This window comes from Polypterus senegalus, chromosome 12 (assembly GCF_016835505.1).
Source record: "Polypterus senegalus isolate Bchr_013 chromosome 12, ASM1683550v1, whole genome shotgun sequence".
NCBI classification, from domain to species: domain Eukaryota; kingdom Metazoa; phylum Chordata; class Cladistia; order Polypteriformes; family Polypteridae; genus Polypterus; species Polypterus senegalus.
Genome location: NC_053165.1, coordinates 121810281 through 121834803, shown reverse-complemented (window position 1 = coordinate 121834803; position 24523 = coordinate 121810281). Strand labels below are relative to the sequence as shown.

Genomic DNA, 24523 nt, shown 5'->3' with positions numbered 1-24523 from the left:
CTACAATAGGACATAGCAGCACTGGAAAAGGTCCAGAGAAAAGCTTACAGGGGATGAGTTATGAAGAAAGATTAAAAGAGCTGTGCCTTTTCAGGTTAAGTAAAAGAAATATAAGAGAAGACCTGATTGAAATGTTTAAAATTATAAAGAAAATTAGCAAAGTGGATTTACTCTGTTACTTGAAAATGAGATCATCAGTAACACGGGGATACAGTTCGAAACTTAAGGGTAAATTTTGCACAAACATTAGGAAGTTTTTCTTTACTCAGAGAACCATAGACACTTGGAATAAGCTGCCAAGCAGTGTGGTAGACAGAAGAACTTTGGGACTTCCAAAATAACATCAAGTTAAGTTTTGAAAGAATTAAGTAGATAGGACTGGCGAGCTTTGTTGGACTAAAGGGCATTTTCTTGTCTCGATTGTTCTAATGACAGAAATCTTTTGCTTAACAGTATTGTTTTGCTTCTTGTTAGCATCACAATTAGATGTTCTTTGACTCAATTCGCTTAATCTTCAATTATGTCATAAGAATTTGGGATTTTTGAAACTTCATTTGAAGTGTGCAACTGTGTTCTTGGGCATCCATGCATCCATCGTCCAACCCGCTGAATCCGAACACAGGGTCACGGGGGTCTGCTGGAGCCAATACCAGCCAACACAGGGCACAAGGCAGGAACCAATCCCAGGCACGGTGCCAACCCACCTCAGGACACAAGGGACACACACAAACACACCCACACACCAAGCACACACTAGGGCCAATTTAGAATCGCCAATCCACCTAGCCTGCATGTCTTTGGACTGTGGGAGGAAACCGGAGCGCCCAGAGGAAACCCACGCAGACACGGGGAGAACATGCAAACTCCACGCAGGAAGGACCCTGGAAGCGAACCCGGGTCTCCTAACTGCGAGGCAGCAGCGCTACCACTGCACCACCGTGCCGCCTGTTCTTGGGCAGCCTACTTAAAATAGAAGTCCTGAGTTTGTGAACTGAAGTAGTGACTGGTAATATGCCTTTACTTCACCATCAAATTTGATGTTGAAAAGTTACCCACATATTAGACATTTGCCTGGAGGTATTCCATTCTGGACATATTTTGTTTTATTTGTGTGTTTGTGAGAATTTTTTTTTCTACATTAAACTGTTACAGTTTAATCTTTGGTGGAGAGCAAAGTGACATAGCAGATGGCCTTACAGTGTCTGTGATTCTTGGCGGAGTTTGTGTTCTTTGTGTATACATTTGTTTCCACTGGGTACTGCCCAAAACTCTATGGAGATGTTCTGGTGACTGTTCCTTGACCTGGTGTGACAGAGTATACCAGAGGACTATGCCATGAGAGTGTCCTTCAGTTAACTGCTTTCCTTTTTAAGTGTGATTCTTGCCTTGTGTCAGATCTCAGCTTTTCCTAAAACAAAGTGATCAGGGATAGAATATCAATGGATTTCTTCGTATTTCCCCCAGATGCTGCTAAGCGGATCAAGGTATCTCAACCAGTCGTGGAGATGGATGGTGATGAAATGACACGAATCATTTGGGAATTCATCAAGGAGAAGGTATGGTAATATGTGTATGTGTATGTATATTATTCTATTTATGACTTTTTGGTTGCATATTGAAGTATTCTTATTCTGATCATGAAACATGGCTGTTTTGTATGTGTAAAAGTTACATGGACTCGCTTGATAAATTGTACTTCTTTTTAATAATCCATTTTATGTAAAAGTAAAGTTTAAGTTTAGATTTCGGAGCATCAAAGCTAATAGCAGGCACCTTTTAAATCATTTTAAAATAACTGCAAAAATGGAATACATTTAGCAAAGTTAAGTCAAAGTTTTGAAAATAAAAAAAGTTTTAATAATTCATAAACCCAAGTATTGCAGGGAATATAAGTGGTGTATGATGGTTAATACCTGATTGTTAAAATGTTTCATGGTAGTCATAAATCATGCCTTGCTTTATCATTTTTGTGCATACAGTTTTGCCTTGGAGAACTTTTTGGTAGACAGACGTCCTAGTGTTCTTCCTTAGAGTTGTCAGAGGGTGGATGAATGTAGAGATGGGAGAATGTTCATCCTTAACCTGTTTTGTCCTGGAGAAATATGCAAGGATCTAGCTTTATATTGTTTGTGTGAAACTTTAGACCATTGCTTGAGAAATATGTAGTTAAGTTTTATTTTTTGTAGCTGCTGTTACAAATGCTTAACAGTCTCTAAAGGCAAGTGGGTGCTTTTCCTGTTATGTTCATACAATTGAGCTGAGCACAGGTGGGCTATAACCACAGTGTCAAAACATCTCAGTGATGATCAGTAGAATGGGATGCACACAGGCCAAATTTCAAGTGTCTTAGCAAAGTTTCTGTATTTCAATTTTTTATTTTTAACAAGTTGGCCACAATTTTAAAATCATATTTTTGGTTTGCTATTCTGGGTTAGAATTTTTTTTCATGTTTTTAGTAACACTTTTTTAGACCGTTTTTGCACCCCATGCTTTGATTAAACTGTTGCCTTTTAATTCATGATTGCGGGTCCAATTAACAAAGTTTGGATGCTGTTATATTAAATAGTGAGCTTGTATATCTGTCTGGGTCCTTAAAATTGTATGTAACTATTAGGGACATTATTTAGAGCATATTTCTATTTCTTTATTTCCTTGCGTTATTTCTGTTGCTGCATTCCAAAGGCAATCCACAGCCCACCAGAAAAATCAAATGTATTCTATTGCACAGCTCATATCACTATGGAGGGGCTGGGTGCAGGTTTTCGACTATTAGCTGGAGACAACATTCAAAATTTCCACAGTGACTATGCCTAGAGATTTGTGGATCATTCTGTTTTAAGGGATTGTCATAATGTGGTAGTGATAAGTACTGCTGCCTCACATCTATAGGATTAAGAGGATCATTTCTTTCCTGGCACTCTGGTTTTTCCTGTCTGTACCCAAAAGGTAAATGTTTGGCTAAGTGTTACTTTAAAATGGCATGTTACAGATTATTCCCTGAAATGAGCTGGTGACCTGTCGGGTGGTTACTGCTATGTACCAGTATTTTTTAAGAAAAAGCAGATGCAAAAATAGATGGACAAAATGGATTTATAAGATATGGCATATTATGTACTGAATTTCTTCTTTTTTTTTTTTTTCTTTTTGTTTCCCTCAGCTTATCTTGTCTAACGTTGATGTAGAGCTAAAATACTTTGACTTGGGTCTTCCCTTCCGTGACCAGACCAATGACCAGGTCACCATTGACTCTGCACTGGCCACTAAAAAATACAATGTGGCTGTGAAATGTGCCACCATTACTCCTGATGAGGCCCGAGTAGAGGGTAAGATTTCTTTTTGCTTTGAATAAATAATAACTCTTTTGTATCTTCAAATGAAGTAAATGTGTTCAAAATAGAAAAGGAATGAATATTTTTCACATTATGAGATTAGCAGAAAATTGAAATTTTCAACAAAATCGATTTTTCTGTTAATTCTGACCATATTTCTGTTGCATTTATCCACTTGTTTTTGAATTTGCTTTATACATTGTAGACTTGTGGTCTGATGCTATCATGACCGTATCAGATGCAAGACAGAAACCAGCCAATGGACAGGGCATATAAAAGACATGCACAAATTTATACAATGGTAATTTACAATTAACAAAAAACCTGCTCTGAACATTTGAGGGAGTTAAAATTGTGTGTGACGCATACAGCAGAAAATAAACACAACACAACACATGTCAGCATAACCCCGTATTTGTGGAATGAGAGGGAAGCCAGATTACCTGTACAAAAAACAAAACTGTAGGTTTAGAGCTTACAAGCAAACTGGTTATTCTTTATTATCAATTAATAATGATAATTGAAAGGTCTATTTGTTTTATTTTTTACTTGGATGGTGCAGTGGTTAGCTCAAATATACTGAAGATGTGTAGTTAGGTTTACCAAGTACATTAAACTGATACATAGTAGTTGGTTCAAGTCTTCCTCTTTAAGTGCTGCCGTGATAATGAATGAAGTCAATTTATGAATTACATTGCCTATGAAAAGATATTCACCTTCTTGGAACATCGGATCATAGCGGATTTAATTTGTTTTTTGACACTGATCAACAGAAAAGGAGTCTGATTTCAAAGTGAAAATGGATCTCTGCAAAGTGACCTGAATCAATTACAAATGTCGAACACAAAAAACTGATCACAAGTATTGACCCCTTCAAGTCAATGTTTTGTAGATGCACCTTTGGCAGCCATGAATGCTTTGAGTCTATGCGTACATATATCAGATTTTCACTTCTGGATGCTGCCATTTTTTTCCCTGTTCTTCTTTGTAAACTTTTTAAGCTCTGTCAGGTCACACAAGGACTGCAAGTGAACATTCTTTTTCAAATTCAGCCACAAAATCTCACATGGATTGAGAATCTGGATTGTAGGTCAGCAACTCCAAGACATTAACATTGTTGTTTTAAGCCATTCTTGGGTAGCTTTGCCTTTATTCTTGACATTTTTGTCTTGCTGGTAAACAGATCTTTTCCATAGATGCAGGTTTCTTGCAGACTACATCAGGTTTTCCTCTAGGATGTCCCTTTGTTTTGCTGCCATCCTTTTCCTCTTGCATTACTTTCAAGGTCTGCTGGAGCATGATGCTGCCGTAACACTGCTTTTTCTGTTAATTGGTGTCAGAAAAGCCAAATTAAATCCACCGATTCAATTTTGTATAAAAATGAAATATAAAAACTTGCAAAGGTGTGAGTAGATTTATAGGCACTATACAAGAAAAGCAGTTTTCTTTAATCAAATGCAAAAATGTGCCAGGTCATTTTCTACCATAGCACAATGAACTGTTAAATTTTTCACTTGCCTGCCATGGGATCATTAACTGCACTAGCTTTTAACTATGTAATTATAAAATGATTTTCAATTAATAGATAGATAGATACTTTATTAATCCCAAGGGGGAATTCACATAATCCAGCAGCAGTATACTGATACAAAGAAACAATATTAACTTAAATAGTAATAAAAATGAAAAAAAAAAAATGAAAAAAATGAAAATAAAATTAATGTTAGCTTTTACTCCCCTGGGTGGAATTGAAGAGTCGCATAGTGTGGGGGAGGAACGATCTCTTTAGTCTGTCACTGAAGCTACTCCTCTGTCTGGAGATGACACTGCTAAGTGGATGCAGTAGATTATTCATGATTGACAGGAGTTTGCTTAGTGCCCGTCTCTCTGCCACAGATGTTAAACTGTCCAACTTTAATCCTACAATAGAGCCTGCCTTCTTAACAAGTTTGTCCAGGCGTGAGGCGTCTTTCATCTTTATGCTGCCACCCCAGCACACCACCGCGTAGAAGAGGGCACTCGCCACAACCGTCTGGTAGAACATCTGCAGCATCTTACTGCAGATGTTGAAGGATGCCAACCTTCTCAGAAAGTATAGTCTGCTCTGACCTTTCTTACATAGAGTATTGGCAGTCCAGTCCAATTTGTCATCCAGCTGCACTCCCAGATATTTAAAGGTCTGCACCCTCTGCACACAGTCACCTCTGATGATCACCATTAGTAGGAGAGCTGCATCCCACTATGGCCTGTTGCCTTACTGGTATTGTACCTTATCCACGTGGAAGCTCTCTGCAGCTTTTTTGGATGAAGCCCTTGAGTATCTCAGCAATGCAGGAGGAGCATCAAGTAGAAATGCTGTTTCTCCAGATCAGAATGAGCCAGTTGAGATGCTTAGATGCCACCCTCCTTGAGGTTTTCTAGTTATTGCCCACTGGGAGCTGTCCCACAACATATTGTACAGGTTCTGTCTCTAAACTGGCATGGTAGAAAATGGTAATTCCCCAGGAGGACTTGAAGTTGTTGAGGGTAGTCTGTCGAGATCAGTGCAACAGACAGTAATTGCAGCCTACAGTACCTATGAGGTCAGTCACATAATGCCCACAACATCAATCACAAATGGCGCTTTTCCACTGCATAGTACGGCACGACATGGTTCAGTTCAGCTCACTTTCCACTGGGAACAGTACCTGGTGCCTGGTCCTTTTTTTTAGTACCACCTCAGCCGAGGTTCCAAGCGCGCCGAACCGTTACCAAAACGTGGCGGTAAACTCTGCTGGTCACTGATTGGACAGAGAAAATCGTCATTACTGCGTCACTGAACTTGCGACACGAGACACAACAGACCCGCTAGATTTTTAGCACAGCCAGCGAAGGTTCGGACGCGCCATTTTGTTTTAACCAAAAATGGCTGTTTCGAAGTCTATTGAAGTACAGACGTTCCTCTCGTTGGTAGCCGAGGAGCGGATCAAGCGAGAGCAGAATGGGGCGACGCGAAATGAAAGTTTTTCAGGAGGTTGCTAAGCTCTTGGGCGCACACAGCTACCATCGGACTTACAAACAGTTAAAAACATCCACATGCCGAGAATGAAGAACACCATTCCGTCGATATGCTCCATTGTTGTGTGTTTGTTTGTGGCGCGTTTACAATGATGTCACGGCAGTAGAGGCGGCGCAACTATAATGACACGTGAATAATCCCGCCCACTCTAAAGCGGTACTAAACTGCAGTCGAAACGCAAACTGAGCCGAACCAAGGTGAGCTGTACTATGCAGTGGAAAAGCGCCAAAAATGGCCATCAAAAGCCCAGTTACACTGTGGTTAAGATTAGAGTCAGGTGTGGTTTATCTGACTCAGAGGTCATTAAGTGACCTATGTCATACCTGGCATGCGGCAGTTAGATTAGACTCACCTTGATCAGTGTGCCTTCATACTGGCGGACACAAAAGTGACCCAATTGTCTGAGATTAAAAAAAATGTTCTGTAACATTGGGGAAAATTTGTAGCTGTCTTTAACAGTGAAGCTGTAAGCAATCTGTAACAGGCTTTTGTTTCAGACACTTTTTGAAATAATATAACATATTGTATCTCTCAGGACAAGTATATAATCTTGTATCACGTTTAACACCAAAAAAACTACCAGCTTTACAGACTAACTTCAAATCACTTTTCCATTTGACAGTTCAGTGTAAACTGAATTTGTTATAATGTGTTGACTTACTAAGTAGACAGAAATAATCAAAATTCATTTCTAAAATTTGCGTCCTTCAAAAGCACCTTTTCGATGTAGTGTATCTGCTTGCATTGTTGTGTCTCAGGCTGAAAGAAACACAACATTGGACTAGCCACAACTCCAAATTAATTGCTGTAATCTGAAATTAAAAAAAAATGGTTTGTGAAGACTTAATTGTTTTATATTAAGTTTATTGGATATAGTCAAAGCTTTAACAGTGAATAAGAAGCAAACAGGAAAATTATGTAAATAAGTTTTTTATGGTTTCAGAAGCCCAGTCTAATGCCTGACTATCTGGAGATATTCTGATCAAGTATTGTAATAGACTTCACATTTAAAGACCTCAGGTGAAAAAAAAAATCAGGTGGCCTGCACTGCTTCTTAAATAGATTAGCTTTGGAGTTTTTTTTTTGTTGTTGTTTTTTTTTACACAAATTATTTTTACTTATACCAGAGTTTAAGTTAAAGAAAATGTGGAAGAGCCCAAACGGCACAATTAGGAACATTTTAGGGGGCACTGTCTTCCGTGAGCCAATCATCTGCAAGAACATTCCTCGACTTGTTCCTGGTTGGACACAACCCATCACAATCGGCAGACACGCACATGGTGACCAGGTATGTCTTCATGATGATTACCGCAGCTTTGTGAATTATGCCTGTCATTGTCACCCTGTTGGTTCGCACTGCTTTTTCGAAGTGTCCATAATTTAACACCTATTTTTTGCTGCTGTTTCTTTCAAGCATTATGGGTGCAAAACACAAACATTTTCATTAGGTCGTGTTTCTTTCTATTCATGGCTTTCTTTTAAAATCTCCTTTCTCTTACCTGTAAACTATAAAGTCATCTGTTTTATATAGACAATATTTATAAAACTGTTGTAAACTTTATGCAGTGTAGTAAAACAAAAATGAAGACCTGTATGTATAGTAGAATTGACATGCCGTCTTTTGTCTGTAGATTGGGCATAACCTTGTGTGTCTAAAGTTCTTATGTTTTGAATTTGGGTCTTGTACATTATACTCCAGAATAGTTTATTCTTTGTACTGCCATTTTCTTACCTTTTCACTGTTTGTGTCATAGTACAAAGCAACAGACTTTGTGGTGGATAAGCCTGGCCAATTCAAAATGGTTTTCACTCCAAAAGATGGAAGTACCCCAGAGCAGTGGGAGGTGTTTGACTTCCCAGGTGGAGGCTGTGGAATGGGCATGTACAACACAGATGAGGTGAGTCTCTAGGGTTCTTAAAAGGGTTGGGGGACACTGCACTGTTGTTGTTTTTTCTTTGGTGAGAAACTGCAAATGTGCACTTTTTCCTAACTCCACAGCCTTTTCCTGAATAATAGGCTGCTTGTCTTGAAGTACATGCACAATACAAGAATTTGACTTTCACAGTGGTGTCTGCCTTTGATATATCTTCTTCTCACACCCATCAATTTGCCACACTAGTGAGGTAACATGGGGGCACTGTTTTGTTTAACTGCATATATATGGTGGTTCCTTTGCATGATACTCTGTAAATACAGTCATCTGGAAGACTGCCAAAATACTAGTGTACCTTAATATTTTTAGGACATTATGGGCATGGTTCTTTGCCTGTATATAATTTTAATATTCATATAGGCTTAACTGTGCTTTTTGGTGATTGCTGATAGTGAGAAGAAAGTTCAGGTTGTTATTGTTAGGTCAGGTTGGGGAGCATGCACTGGTACAGTGTATTGCCTCCTCCATCACATGACCAAACAACTCTGGATCCTGGTTGACAGACACACTGTCCAGTCCCACTCTCTTTAGAAATGACCATCTATCTGCCGCAGCCAGGTGTCGCGTGGGCCTCCCCTTGGCCTGGTCCAGCCACTTGGGTCCTCAACAATGACAATCTTATAAGCTGGATGGCCACATGGCCATAGTGCCATAACTGATGCTCCCTTACAATACAGGTAATGTGCTTCATTCAGGACTCCGTGAGCAACCGCTCGTTCAACAAAAAGTTAAACCAGCAGTACCCAAGGATTCTCCGAAGAGACACAGTACCAAAGGAGTCCAGTCTTTTCTCAGGTCACTGGATACTGTCCATGTCTTGCAACCATATAGCAAGACAGGGAGCACCAGGATTCTAAAGACTTGGACCTTTTGCATAGATGTCTGGAGCGCCACACACCCCTTTCAAGTGATCTCATGACATCCATGCTCTCCCAATTCATCTACCAACTTCAAAGGAAGAGTCACCACAGAAATGAATGTCACTGCCAATGTACGTAAACCTCTTGACAAGGTCGACATTCTCTCAGCAGACAGACACACTGCTGATGTCTGTGTCCAAGTGGTCAATAAAGGCCTGGATCTTGGTTTTTATCCAGGACACTCGCAAGCCCAGACACACAGACTCCTCACTTAGTTTCTCAAGAGCCCCATTCAGAGCCTCCATGGACTCTGAAGATCACAGCATTGTCGGCAAAGTCAAGATCAGTGAATCTTTCTTGACCAGCCAATGTCCCACAGCCACTGGACCCCAAAACCCTGACCATCATCCAGTCCATGCAAGCACTCAACAGAGTAGCGGCAAGAACACACCATTGACAAACCCCAGAATCAACCGGGGAAAAATGCAGAGGCTCTGCCTCCAGTCTACACAGCAACCACAGTACCAGTGTACAGACCAGCCATGATATCCAGCAACTTGGAGGGGGTCCCATGAAGTCTGTTGTCCCACAGGGCAGTTTGATAAACTCAATGAGTTGAGTGCTTTATGAAAATTGATGAAGGCTTTATTGTCTTTAGAATTACATTTTAGAAAATAATGACTTGTTTGGGCTTTTTGGTGGTGATTGTGTATAAAATGAGCAAGGAAGCATTGGTAAATATTGCTTTCCAAGGTTATTTACTGCCTTTTGCAGAGTAAAGCATAACCTTTGTCACCCTTTCTCTCCTGAGCTGGGTCACAAACCTTGATTTGCCATGACAATGACTTAGTTTAATATGTTACTTTTGTTTTGTCTCTATAGTCTATCACCGGCTTTGCACACAGCTGCTTTCAATACGCTATTCAGAAGAAGTGGCCTCTCTACATGAGTACTAAGAATACCATCCTGAAGGCATATGATGGCCGCTTTAAGGACATTTTCCAGGATATCTTTGATAAGTAAGTTTTTCTCCCCTCTATGCTTGTAATTATAGATCACACACTGCAATGTCATACTAAAACAGTATTCCTTACATTATCATTGTATTCTGCTTAAAGATATCTTTCTATCAAGTTTAACTCTTCAGATAAAAATTTGTGATTTGGAGCTAAAGGTGAGCATGAGAAAGTGAATTTGAAAGTTAGTTAGTTGAGAGTTAGCATAGTAGTAGTTCCTGGAGGCCAGGTAATATTTGAATAAAAGGAAAGAAAAAAAAATGCTGCAGTGGATTTTGAGAGTTTAAAAAGGTTTTATTTCAATCCGGTATTGTAATATCATCTACTGTTGAATTCTGCTGTGTACTTACTTGTGTTCTGTTCTATGTGTTGTATTTTAACTACCCCTTTTTTGACACCCACTGCACACCCAGCCTACCTGAAAAGGGGTTTCTCATTGAACTGCCTTTCCCAAGGTTTCTTCCATTTTTGTCCCTACAAGGGTTTTTTTTGTAGTTTTCCCTTCTCAGAGTCAAGGCCTGGGGGGCTGTCAAAAGGCAGGGCTTGTTAACACTAGAATTACCAGAGCCTACGAAAAAACTTGTAAATCAGTCCCACCTTAAATCCCTTCACATCTCTCCATCAGCATCTTTTGTCTTCTAAATATGTTAAGCCCAGGCAGCCTGCTATACCACCCCCCTTCCCCCGCCCACCTAATAACGGACTAGAAGTACTACCAGTTCCTGCCTTGTTTATCTGGGAGTGAGCTAACCAGAATTTTAAGGGGAAATAATTTGATGTGTGTTTTGTGACTACAACAATCTATGTAAACACATTGTTAAAACAAATGTTTTTCATGTTTTAGTAATGAATAAAATGTAGACATGAATTGTATAATGTATGAAGCCTTAAGTCCAAATATCAAATAAACACTTTCACACAAGGTCCAAGTAATTCTACCGTTAAAACCCATTGCAGCACTCCTTGTGTGATTTTGGGTTATATAAAAATAAATTTTATTTTTTTTTTTTTTAAGTTACACAAACTGCAAAGTTTTTATTTTACTACCAGTTAGTGTTTTTTGCAGTTTACTCATATTTGAAAATTTGACAAGTAACTTTTTGAAAAATGGACATTTTTAAAGTTTTCTGGCTGTCCATTTTGATTTGAAACTGAAATGAGTGCAAACTGCAGGAATTGTCTTTGGGTTTGGTGTTGTATTCATCCTCAGTGTTGCTTCTGTTTATTATTTTTATCTAGGGTCACTATTAGGACAATGTATGTAAATACTGTGTTTGATAAGTAGTCAAAATAATGTGTGTTTGGTTTCGTCCTATGTGAGAGATGGACGTCTGAAGTGGAGCTCCGCTAGCAGCGGTGTTATTTTTTATATTATTTACTTATTATCCTGAGATCCTGTATCTATTCAATCCAAGGAGACTACTACAGTATATGTAAACATATATAAATTTGGCCAACAAAAAAGGGGGTCCGAAAGAATCTAAAACTAAAGCTGCACCCACGCTAAGATCAGCAAGCCCTAGTTCAAGATATGGCCTTTCAGAGTACAGACTCCTCGGGACCACGGTGTGCTACATCGTCGCCGGCTGAGAGTGAAAAGGCGAGCGAATGTACTCCACGCGAGCTGGGAATAGCGGGGACACCGGCTACAGTAGAGCCTGCCGCTTCACCTAGGGTACAAGAAAGCACAATTGAAATGTCTAAACTGCAGGTGATGTTCGCTGAGCTCATGCAAAATATAAAGAAAAGCGAGAAGGCAAATGAGAAAGCAAAGGCACATGAGAAACTGAGACAGTAGTTGCAACACGCAAACGAAGCACAGCGGCTGATGCTGCAACAGGCAAATGAAAGGCTGCGACAAGAAATGCAACTGGAGATACGACAGGTGCTGGGTAAAATTGAAGAACACATTCAGGAAAACTTGGCTAAACTGAGCACGCTTACTTTTTTTTTTTTTTTCCGTGTCCTGTTCGGCTGTGAAGCAATCAGAATTGATGTCTGAATGCTGGCGACTAGCCTTACAGTTTTTCTCTCAGGTGGAGCGTTACAGCTTCTGCTGACGTCACGCCTGATACCAAAACTTTATTAAAAATATTTTCAGATGTTTTTAAGATTCGAACCGGACACGGAGACAAAAGTGAAAGAAAAGAAGAGAGAGAAGGAAGAGATGGAGGTAAAGGGGAGGGGGTTTCGTATAGAATAAACAATAAATGAACCAGAATCCGCTTCTAGACCTGCAGAAAGGGGGAAAAACCACAAGACAAAAACATTGCTGCATCAGCTACATGAAGATATATAAAAGTAAAAATGTTTGCTGACAATCATACAGTAATTATTACTAAGGCATTTAGGCCACCACAACCTTAGATCATGTGCTGAAGATGTCCAAGTCATACTTATGAAATCACCATGTGAGCACCTGTGTGCGCACGCTTGTATGTGTAAGGTTTCTCTATAGGAGCATCCAATAGTGAGTGTGAAGGGCCACAGACCTGCCCCCAAAACGCGGAAGATGGAGGGAGTTCCAAGCCCAGAGATCCAGAGGTCACCCCAGAGCGGAGACCCCAGGGAGGCCGTCACCAGAGAAGCCCCAACCCCACCGAGAGGCGCAGAGGATCACCCGGGGTCACAACCAGCAGCCGGCAGAGTCCCGGAGATATCAACGGCAAGCCCTCAGGCCGCCGCAGCCGCCTCCCCGAGTCGGCCGGGCCCGGAACCCAGCAGCCCGGGACCCAGGGCACCCACCCGCCGAGGACCCAACAGAGCCCAGGGAACCAGATCCCACCAGGCAGCCACCGGGAGCGACCAGACAGATGCTTAAGGCAGGGGAGGGTAGGCAAAGATGTTGTAGTATTGCCAGATGTCCCAGGAGAGGGGAGGAGTCCAAAACCCCACCTGACATATACAGTCACACACAAACACAGTCATACACTCCCTCCCTCATGCTCTCACATACACATACAACCCAAGACTTACAAGGATGTACGCCAGACACCCATTCACACTCCCCACACACACCCTACCTAACTCTGGTCCCGGTGCTGCCGCACCTGAGGTACAGCCATTCCTGGACGCCAGAGTTAGCCCGTCCGCAGGGGTAATAGTGAGCAGGCACCCCGTCCAACGAGAGCAAAGCAACCCACCACTCCAGACCACAGGCAGACGGCCAGCCCCCACTCCTAGCCTCCAGCCCCAGGCAGCTAACTGAGAACAGAGATGTAATAAGACCTCTAGTCTCCCTCCGCCTGCTCTAATGTAGTGTTGGTGTGTGTTGATAAGGTGCATTTTGTGGTTGGGGGGGGCGGGCAGTGCCGGCACCATGTGGCCTACACCAGCTGATGCCAACACACAGCCCCACCTCCCCCCCAAAACTCTCCGTGACTAGGTGCAGTTTAAAATTGGAAGTGGACACCGCACTCGGAGTGAGGCTGAAATTTCCCCACCGGATGCCGTTGAGTGTGCCCACTCCCAAGGCCCTAAGTGTGCATTTGTGTGGAATGTTTTTGTGGAAGTGTTTAATGTGCAAATAAAATTGGGGTGTAGGCTGCCACAGGACTGCGGAAATGGGATCCATACCGCACCCCTGACTTACCCACACCCCAAGGCCCTATGTGCATGTTTGTGTGATGATGTGAAGGAGCAGGAGGAGGGAAATGTCTGAGGATGGGGAGGAACGGCTGAGGGGCCTGAGCCCTCCAGGGAGCCAGCTCCCCTACTGGCCCCAATAGGCACCTCCGTTCCCAAAATCCAGGCCCCAGCCCATCCAGCCATGGCCCGAAGCAGCAGCATCACAGAGCCCCACGGAGTCTGAGGCCACCAACCCACACCACCCCAGCAGGATATTTACTCCCATCCCCACATTTACTCAACATTCAGATTAAGTAAGACATAAGACACCCAGGTAAAGCTGGATCCTCCCTCCCGGACATCCCCTCCCCATGGTGGAACTGCCGCATGTTCCAGCCCTCTTCCCGGCAGCGTACATGCCAGGACCCAATCCCCAAGGCCCCACCCATATCCCCATCCGGGACGGCCGCCCCATACCCTAAGCCACCAGGCCCACACCCAGACCAACCCAGGGGCATTGCAGCCACTAGGCAGCGCACCGCAGCCACCGCCAAGACCCCCATAAGGCCCTACACACAACCACCAGAAGCCCACCCCCCGAGGTAACCCAAGCACAACCAGAGCCGGGCAGCAGCCCCCAGCCCAAGACCCCCCTAGTGAACCCACCCCAGGGATCCTCCAGATACTCCAAGCTCAGACTCTCCACCACATCAACCACAGCATCCCGCAGGACCATATCAATGACCCTCCATCATCGCTATGTGATGGAACCGATCAAAGGAGCCCAGAGAGATTGATTTGAAGTGGAGGCAGAGGCTGTCTCAAGTGTAATATGATCCAATAAAAGATTTCTATACTGGTTAATGCAAAGATTATCTTTGTTTTTCCAGTTTATGAGGATAGTTTTCTTAGCGATGCATATGGCAGTGAGAACCACGTGAACCAAATTTGTTTCAATGGGACATCCTCTAGGTTCCCCAGCAAGCAAAATGAGGGGAAGTTGGGATATCACATTTCAGACACTTTGACAGGTCTTCACATACTCTATACCAGAATCCTGAACAGGTGGACATGACCACAGTGCGTGGATATAACTGTCAGGAATGTTGTCTGTGCAGTGTGTGCAGGTGTCAGATGGCACAAATCCCATCCTGAACATCCGATGACCTGTATAGTGTACTCTGTGTAGAATTTTGTATTGAATTAGTTGTAAATTGGGGTTTCTGATCGTTTTAAAAGTTTTTAAACAGGTTTGGGACCAGAAAGTCTGATCAAAGCTAACTAATAGATCCTCCTCCCATTTGCCTATAGGAATTGCTATTGTATCATCTATTTTGGTCAATGTTTTATATACTTTAGACAGTAATTTGGGGTGTTTGAGATTACAGAAGTCTAATACCCTTGATGGTGTTTGTAATTCTACTTTAAGCTTAAATTTTTCTTTAACTACTGATTTAATTTGGAGATATTCTAAAAATCTATTCTTGTCTATCCCAAATTGGGAGACTATTCTGTTAAATGGAATGAAATCCAATCCTTCAACTATGTGTTCCATGTATAGAATTCCTTTACTTTTCCAGTATGGGAGGTTCATCATTTTATTGTTTTGCAATATGTCAGGATTATTCCAGATGGGTGTGTCTGCATGGAATTAGTGAAGACTCCGTCATTTTTAGATATTCCCACCATGCTGTCAGTGAGGTACTGATATTAATACTTTTAAAGCTTTCATGCTTTCTTATTTTTGAGCTAATAAACGGTAGGTCCGAAAGCTCTATAGTATTGCAAAGTGTCTGTTCTACATCTAACCAGGACTCATCCAGCGGGTTATGTTGTAACCATCTTGGTATATATTGGAGCCTGTTGGTTAAGAAATAATGATAGAAGTTGGGTAGTGTTTTTAAGCTAATTCGTGGAGGTTTATCCTTCCAAAGGAATTTAGTGATGGAGGAGTCCAGGGATCTAAACCAATCAGATGATGGCTTGTTTGGGATCATAGAAAATAAGTAATTGATTCTTGGTAAAACCATCATTTTAATTGTGGCAACCCTCCCCATAAGTGATATCGGTAAGGATTTCCATCTAGCAAGATCATCTTCCACTTTCTTTAATAGTGGGATGTAGTTTAGTTTAGTTAGATCTGCCAGCCTGGGAGAGACATGAATGCCCAGGTATGTAATATTCCCTGATTCCAATTGTGTATTAAGGGAATTGACAAAAGAGAAATTAATTGGAAGAACTGTGGATTTTAACCAGTTTATTGAATAATCTGAAACTCTTGAAAAGGAGTTTATTAGTTCAATTGCCTGGGAGAGAGAGGATTGAGAATTCTGAAGATAAAGTAACACGTCATCTGCATAAAGACTGATTTTATGTTCTATGTTCTTACACTTTATGCCTTTAATAACTGTAGTTTGCCTGATTGCTGCTGCTAGTGGTTCAATAAAGATAGCAAATAGCGAGGGGGAGAGAGGGCATCCCTGCCTGGTCCCCCTCTGAAGACAGAAGCTATCTGATGTTTGGTCATTTGTCCTGACGCATGCTGTTGGTGAACTGTATAAAATTTTTAACCAGTTTATGAAGAAGTTTCCAAAACCAAATTTATGTAAAGTTGCAAATAAGAACTTCCAGTTAACTCTATCAAAAGCCTTTTCTGCATCGAGAGATAATATACTGGTTTCCATGTTTCTGCTATAAGAAAAGTCTATTAAGTTGAGTAATCTACGTGAATTTGTGGATGAATGTCTCCCCTTAATGAAACCAGTTTGGTCTGGATGTATTATGAAAGGGGTTACCTTCTCTAATCTTTTTGCAAGGGCTTTACAAATTATTTTCAGGTCAACATTAATAAGAGAAATTGGGTGATAGCTGGTAGGAAATATAGGATCTTTGCCTGGTTTTAACAGGAGAACAATGTTGGCTGAATTCATGTTTGGCTGTAGTCTACCATTTTCTTCTATTTCACTCATCATTCTGAAGAATGTTGGAGCCAGAATGATCCAGAATTCTTTGTAGAACTCTGCTGGAAACCCATCTGGACCTGGAGCCTTCCTATTAGGCATGGAGTTAAGAGCTTCCTGAAGCTCATCTGATGTTAATGGCGAGTCCAGGACTGTAGCTTGGCTATCTGATAATTTAGGAAGTATTATCCTGTCTAGAAACTCATTGATCTCATTATCTGATGGGTTAATCTGTGGTGAGTACAAGGTTTTGTAAAAATCTCTGAAAGTGTTGTTTATTCTTTCAGGGTCATATACTATATTCCCAGTTGAGTCTTTAACAGCAGATATGGCAGTTTTCTCTTTGTTTATTTTTAACTGGTTGGCTAAAACTTGCCTGATTTATTACCGTGTTCAAAGTTTTCTATTCGTAGTCTTTGTGCTAAAATTGTGTTTTTGTCAATAATTCCTTTAAGTTCTAGTTTACTTTTACGCAATTTGTTTTGTAATTCTTCTTCTGGGGATGCCTCTAGAGACTTAATGATTTCTTCTAATTCCTGAATACGTTTGTTTTCTATTTTTTCTTATGTGATGAGAAGGAAATTATTTTACCTCTCATCACTGCTTTCCCTGCCTCCCAGAGAACAGATGCTGATGTTCCAGGAAGGTCATTGTGTTCTAAATATAAAGCCCACTCTTTTTTATAATATTCCACAAAACCTTCATCTTTAAGCAGTGACGTATTAAACCTCCAGTTTTACCTGATGGGATTGTTTTCTTATTTAACAGAGTTAAAGAAACTGGAGCATGATCGCTGACAACTATAGGGTGTATCTCAGTGTCTGAAATGTCAGCCAATAATGAGCTGCTGACTAGAAAATAGTCCAAACGTGAGTGAGAGTGATGAACATGTGAGAAAAAAGTATACTCTCTACGGCTGGGATAAAAGATCGCCATGCATCACAAAGCCCATAATCACTCATATACTGTTTGACTATATTAGTGGAATGCCAATTGCGCTGAGTCCCAGCTGTACTGAGCCTGTCTGAAGAATGATCCATCCAAAATTAAAATCTCCGCAAGTATAAGTGGACAGTCCAAGTGTTCGGAGAGTACAGAGAAAAATTATGAAAGAATGCGGGTCATCTATGTTTGGACAGTATATGCTAACAATACATAAGCTTTGATTTTGTATAGATAGTTTTAGTATTATAAATCTACCATCTGGATCTGAGACTGTGTCCAATACTGTGAAATTTGTATTTTTGTGTATTAAAATAGCTACACCTCTTTGTCTAGAGTTATAGGCGGCAGAGAACAGTCTGGGAAACTCAGATGTTTTAAGTTCATCTGCAACTGTGGCAGACCTATGAGTCTCTTGTAATAAGACAACATCTGCCTGCAGTCTTTTAAGCTGATCAAAAATCTTTAATCTCTTCTCTCTAGAGCCAGTTCCATGAACATTCCAACTGACAAACCTTAGTGTACCCATAGTTGTGTGTGTGATTAGCTAATGTATGGTGCCTTCATGTGAGTTAGTTAAGTAAATAAATGTATAATTTAATCTGAAAAAAAAAAATATAAATAAAAATAAAGCAATAAATAAGTAAATAAAAAATATATGTATAATAATGCTAATAACAATAATATTATTAATGCTGATGATAATAATAATATTAATGCTGAAAATAAATAATAATGCTGATAATAATAGTGCTAATGATGATAATAATAATGCTGATGATAATAATAATAATACTGATGCTGATAATAATAATAATAATAATAATAATACTAATTCTGATAATACTAATGCTGATAATAATCAGACAATAATAATAATAATAATCAGACAGAACCAAGAGTGTTTGTGGTTGTATGATAAAAGGTAATAATTATAATCTAGTGTTTGTATGCGCGCGTTGTGTGTGTGCTGACGCAGTGTCATAAAATTGTGTGATTGTGTCATGCGGATGTAAAGTTCCAGTAGCAGGTAAAAGAAGGAAAGGAAAGAGTGATAAAGGTTAAGAAAAGAAAAAAAAAAAGTAAAAAGAAAAGGTGTTAGAGGTGTGGGGTGGTGAGAGAACAGGTGATCCCATCATCTAAACACGGATATAGCAGCTTTTTTTTTTTTTTTTTTATATCCTGACATGCTCATACTCAGTGAATCCCGATAAGAATAATAAACTTGTGACCTGATGTTGGGCTAATAAAGCCAGTCTGTCACTCCTCGCTCCTTGTACAGCCTGTTGTTGACGTAGAGCTTGTCCACAGAAATGACAGCGGCTCCCTTCTTGGATGAATTTTTTACGCATTGGGAACAGAACTCTGCGGCGATCCAAAATTTCTTTAGGAAATTGATCATTCACGCTGAAATTTTTCCCTTTGAGCTCTTTCCTGTGGCTCTTAACAAAATCCTTTTGTTTAAAATGCTCAAATTTGGCCACGATGGGACGTGATCTTCTGCTGTCTGCTCTCTTGGCTCCAAGGCGATGTACCCGGTGAAAGGTGATGTTTTTTACCGTTTCTTCGGGTATCTTCATGTGGGTCTGGAGAAAATACTTGATTGTTTGTTCGCAATCCTCCGGTTGTCCTCCCGTCTGCTCCGGCAGGCCTGCGAACACCAGATTGACGCACCAGCATGAGTGCTGCGGGCCTGAAGATCCAAAACCGTCTCCTTCAGGGTCTTGTTGTCCTGGGAGATCCGTGTCAATCCCTCTGTCAGGGAAGACACAGTCTCCCGCAGAGACGCGTTTTCAGCAGCAAGCCGCTCCACCTGATCCTGGCTGAATTCCAGAGATTGTCGGAGGTTCTGGAACTCCTGGTGTAGAACCTCGAGCAGGTGGAGTCATCCCTCAAATCCCAAAAGCCTTTTATCTATAGAATCTAATAATTCTAATATATCCTTGCGGGGAGATGAGGTCGCCTCAGGGGAATCCTGAGGACGGCTTTTCTTGGTAGCAGGTGTTTCCGTGTTAGCTGCTGCTTTCTTAGGCCCCATGACAACAGACTCAAAAACTTGATCAATATAATTTTGTAAACTTTCCAAATTTTCTTCACTTACCTCCAGGTTGAGTGAGTTATACTTACGGGATTAATTGCATTGTCAGTAAATAAATTTGGCGTAAATGTGTCTTAGAATGTTTGCTAACGAGCTGCCATCTGCGTCAAACGCTGCCGAGAATCCGTGATCTTCCTAGCCAGCACTTCTGAGCACGCTTACTTCTCAATTGGAGGATTTCAAGGAGACATTCACGACTCGGATTGAAATAGCCGAACATTTAGCTGTCAGTGCCGAAGAAAAAGCAGTAAATGTCAGCTCTGAATGCAAAAAACTCTGAGACAGATTGGCTGCTTTGGAAGATGGAAGCAGAAGGTATAATGTCAGAATTGAAGGTCTGCCTGAGAATCGAGAAAGTCCAAACCCAGTGAAATTCGCAGTTGAACTCTTCTCTAAAATAATCAGGGCGGACTTTAAAGCAGAATCTGAGATAGCAGCGGCTTACCGCGTACACGGATCAAATACTGTTAGAGCCAGATCTTTTATTATTCGCTTTGAAAGATTATTTCAAGACATTTAAGCTAGAGGTGATGGCACTTCTCAGAGACAAGCAAGATATTATATATGAAAATAACCACATTTGTATCTTCCCTGACTTCTCTCCAGCAACAGCTACTAAACGCGCAGCCTTCTACAACATTAAACAGCGGTTACAGCAAGCCAACGTCAAATACAGCCTGTTGTATCCAGCCAAACTGAAAGTTGAATTGCAAGGTCAATTCTATTTTTTCGCTAGCAAGGAAGGTGCAGAAAAGGAATTAAGAAGGCTGATCCCGGGACTATTCTGATACATAATAGTGAGTCATGGCCGTTATTGATATAGCAAGGACTAATAATCTACTATCTGATCTTTTTGTTTAAAATACGGGTTTTTATCATCATATATTCTCATTATTACTAGGGCGCTATCTGTTTGTTTTATTGTGCTTAATTACTTTATTCTTTTTTCTCTTTTTTTTTTCTTTATAGCTAATTATTTTATCTCTACCCTAAACGAGACTGTTCAACATCAAACCCTTGGTTTATTGTTATTGCTATTATTACATTAAGACTTATTATGCTTATTTTGGACAAATTTCTAACACTATCCCCTGGGTTTATTGTCTGGGTGTATTATCTTAATGAAGTAAAATTGCTGAAGACTATATATATTTTAAATGCACAATTTTTTTTTTTTTTTAAAGACTATATTGGTAATAGATATCTCTATCTTTTAATCCTAAAACGCTGCTGCGTTTGGGCTTGTTTTGCTTTGGACGTGCTCTGCCTCTGGGTATGCCAGAGGACTGGGACTGTGTGAAGTGGGTTCTAGCCTCACTTGGGGAGGCAAAATTTAAGGGGGAGAGTGAAAGAGAGCAGGCTTGATCTATACCTAATCTATCCTCTTAATCTTTATAATTATAACTACCAACGTAATAATAAGCTGCATGGCAACAACTCTAGGGGAAATAGGAAATTAAGGCAGAAGCTGTCTCACTTCCAGTTAAGACTATAAAATGACATCAAAAACTCAGAATCAATGTCTCTATGATGGGACAGTTAATTTTGTGAGCTGGAATGTTAAAGGCTTGAATCACGAATTAAAGAGAAAGAAAGTACTCTCTCACCTAACAGGTCTAAACGCTAAAATAGTATTTTTACAGGAGACCCACTTACTAAGCAAGGATCAGTTCCGCTGCAAAAAGACTGGACTGGCCAAATATTCCATTCTAGTTTTACAAAGAAAACTAGAGGTGTGGGAATTCTCATACATAGAACAGTCCCATTTGTAGCATCAGATGTAGTATTGGATCCTGAAGGGAGATATGTAATGGTCATGGGAGACTTATCTAACTGTAAAATGATCTTGATAAATGTTTATGCACCTAATGTCGATGATAAGAAATTTATACAAAATTTATTTGCATCCATTCCCAATGTGAACACTCAAAGTTATAATGGCTGGGGACTTTAATTGTGTTCTAAATCCACTTTTAGATAGGACTTCTTCCACCGGGGAAACAGCATCTAACACCGCAAAGATAATTATAAAGTTTATAACTGATCACAAGTTATCAGACTCCTTGAGGTTTTAAACCCAAATTCAAGAACATATTCTTTCTACTCACCAGTACATCATTGCTACTCAAGGATTGATTACTTCTTTATAGATAATAACTTTTTGCCTATGATTAAATCTTGTGAATATGATGCTATTGTTATTTCTGACCATGCACCTATGATCTTGGAGCTAAAATTACAAAGCCCCATGCACTCACCCCACAGATGGCGTTTTAACCCGCTTCTATTAGCAGACGAGAATTGTACGGAATTTATATCCAAACAAATCAAATTCTTTCTAGAGACAAATACATCAACCGAGATCTCTGCAGGAATGCTCTGGGAAACTCTTAAGGCCTTCTTAAGAGGACAGATTATCTCATATCTTTCCCACAGAAATAAATTCAAAGCCAAGAAAGTAGCAGAGATAAAAAGCGAAATTATTAGAATAGATGAAGAACACGCCAGACTACCAAGCGAGACTCTACATAGGAAAAAGCAGGCTCTACATTCAGAACTAAACCTCTTGACAACTAAAGAAACTGAACAACTAATGTATAAATCCAGACATCATTACTAAGAACATGGAGAGAAAGCTAATAAGCTTTTAGCTCAACAAATTCACAAGCAAGAATTGCGCAACGCAATCTCAGTAATTACCAACATGCATCATCCATTTTGATTGAGTCAGACAACAGAGTCCTGTGCTATGTCTTGTTGCCCCTTTATTAGTTTAATAATGTTAAAGCAACTGATGAAAGAGGAGCTTCTTTTTATAAAAGCACAGAAAGACATGTAATTCAGCATTATTTGCATTTAGGTTTACATGCTCAATTCAAATAAATTTGAAAACATATTAATAAAACAAGGCAGCATGTTGACGTTGACATTGAATTGAGTTCAACTGGTGAATACAGACACTGTGTATTAAATAATGTGCAGTCAGTGTTGATGTGGAGGTTCCTCTTTTCCTGATTTATCCAGCAGGGCGTGTATGCTCCCTGAGAATATGTTCTTTTAGAGATTGCAGGTTTACTAAACCAAAATATTAATTGTCATAGATACAGGTTGGAAGGCACTCTAGCTGGGATAGACGGTTTTTTACCCAGTCAGGATGTCCATCCATCCATATACTTCCTTTATTACAGCATCCCGACTGCTGGGTTGGTTAGTGTTACCTTCCCTGTTGGCAAGCGATTATGAGAGAAGGAAAGAGGGAGACTGCTTCCCATGGCTATGTTGCCCCAAACACCCACTGACCGGTACACTGGGTGTTGGCATCCATCTGGCATGGCTCCTGTTTGGACATTTGCAGGGCATTACAGGAGTTGTAGTTTTGCTGGGCAGTCCTGTTGGAGTTCTTGGGTGCCAGCAGCTCCCCTAGGTATGGACACAGAAGTGCTTCCAGTTGGAAATCATGATGCACCAGAAGTACTTCAGTATTCGGGTTGAAAAGCTGCCGCTCAGCCTCGCCCAAGTGTCAGACTTGGGAGGAGGTTGACAAGGAATTGCTTGGAGAAGAGCCGAGGTGGAAAGGGAAAGAAATAAACTGTGAGAATGATTTACCATGTGATAAAAACACGTAAAATGTTTTGTTGAATAAAAATATATTTTTTTGATCCCAATTGCATGGTTTTGTTGTATTTGGGTGTTTGGGGTCCTGCTTTGGCCCTATAAAATTATACAAACCCCATTTCCAAAAAAAGTTGAGACACTTTCTAAAAATGCAATTAAAAACTAAAATCTGTAATTTGGTAGTTCACGGGAAAGAGCTGTAGAAGCTAGGTTAAGAAGGGAGGTGATGATTAGTGAGCAGCAGTATGGTTTCATGCCAGGAAAGAGCACCACATACAGTGGTGTGAAAAACTATTTGCGCCCTTCCTGATTTCTTATTCTTTTGCATGTTTGTCACACAAAATATTTCTGATCATCAAACACATTTAACCATTAGTCAAATATAACACAAGTAAACACAAAATGCAGTTTTTAAATGATGGTTTTATTATTTAGGAGAAAAAATCCAAACCTACATGGCCCTGTGTGAAAAAGTAATTGCCCCCTGAACCTAATAACTGGTTGGGCCACCCTTAGCAGCAATAACTGCAATCAAGCATTTGCGATAACTTGCAATGAGTCTTTTACAGTGCTCTGGAGGAATTTTGGCCCACTCATCTTTGCAGAATTGTTGTAATTCAGCTTTATTTGAGGGTTTTCTAGCATGAACCGCCTTTTTAAGGTCATGCCATAGCATTTCAATTGGATTCAGGTCAGGACTTTGACTAGGCCACTCCAAAGTCTTCATTTTGTTTTTCTTCAGCCATTCAGAGGTGGATTTGCTGGTGTGTTTTGGGTCATAGTCCTGTTGCAGCACCCAAGATCGCTTCAGCTTGAGTTGACGAACAGATGGCCGGACATTCTCCTTCAGGATGTTTTGGTAGACAGTAGAATTCATGGTTCCATCTATCACAGCAAGCCTTCCAGGTCCTGAAGCAGCAAAACAACCCCAGACCATCACACTACCACCACCATAGTTTACTGTTGGTATGATCTTTTTCTGAAATGCTGTGTTCCTTTTATGCCAGATGTATCGGGACATTTGCCTTCCAAAAAGTTCAACTTTTGTCTCATCAGGCCACAAGGTATTTTCCCAAAAGTCTTGGCAATCATTGAGATGTTTCTTAGCAAAATTGAGACGAGCCCTAATGTTCTTTTTGCTTAA

General features: G+C 40.5%; 1 protein-coding gene across 1 annotated transcript in view; it reads left to right on the top strand.

The window, feature by feature from the left end:
- idh2 (isocitrate dehydrogenase (NADP(+)) 2) overlaps positions 1-24523 on the top strand; it is a 75717-nt gene that overhangs the window by 37191 nt on the left and 14003 nt on the right. The window contains exons 2-6 of the mRNA XM_039773339.1: positions 1465-1556; positions 3158-3323; positions 7515-7675; positions 8142-8285; positions 10064-10200. Coding sequence (XP_039629273.1) covers positions 1465-1556; positions 3158-3323; positions 7515-7675; positions 8142-8285; positions 10064-10200 — 700 coding nt within the window. The remainder of the gene's footprint in view (positions 1-1464; positions 1557-3157; positions 3324-7514; positions 7676-8141; positions 8286-10063; positions 10201-24523) is intronic.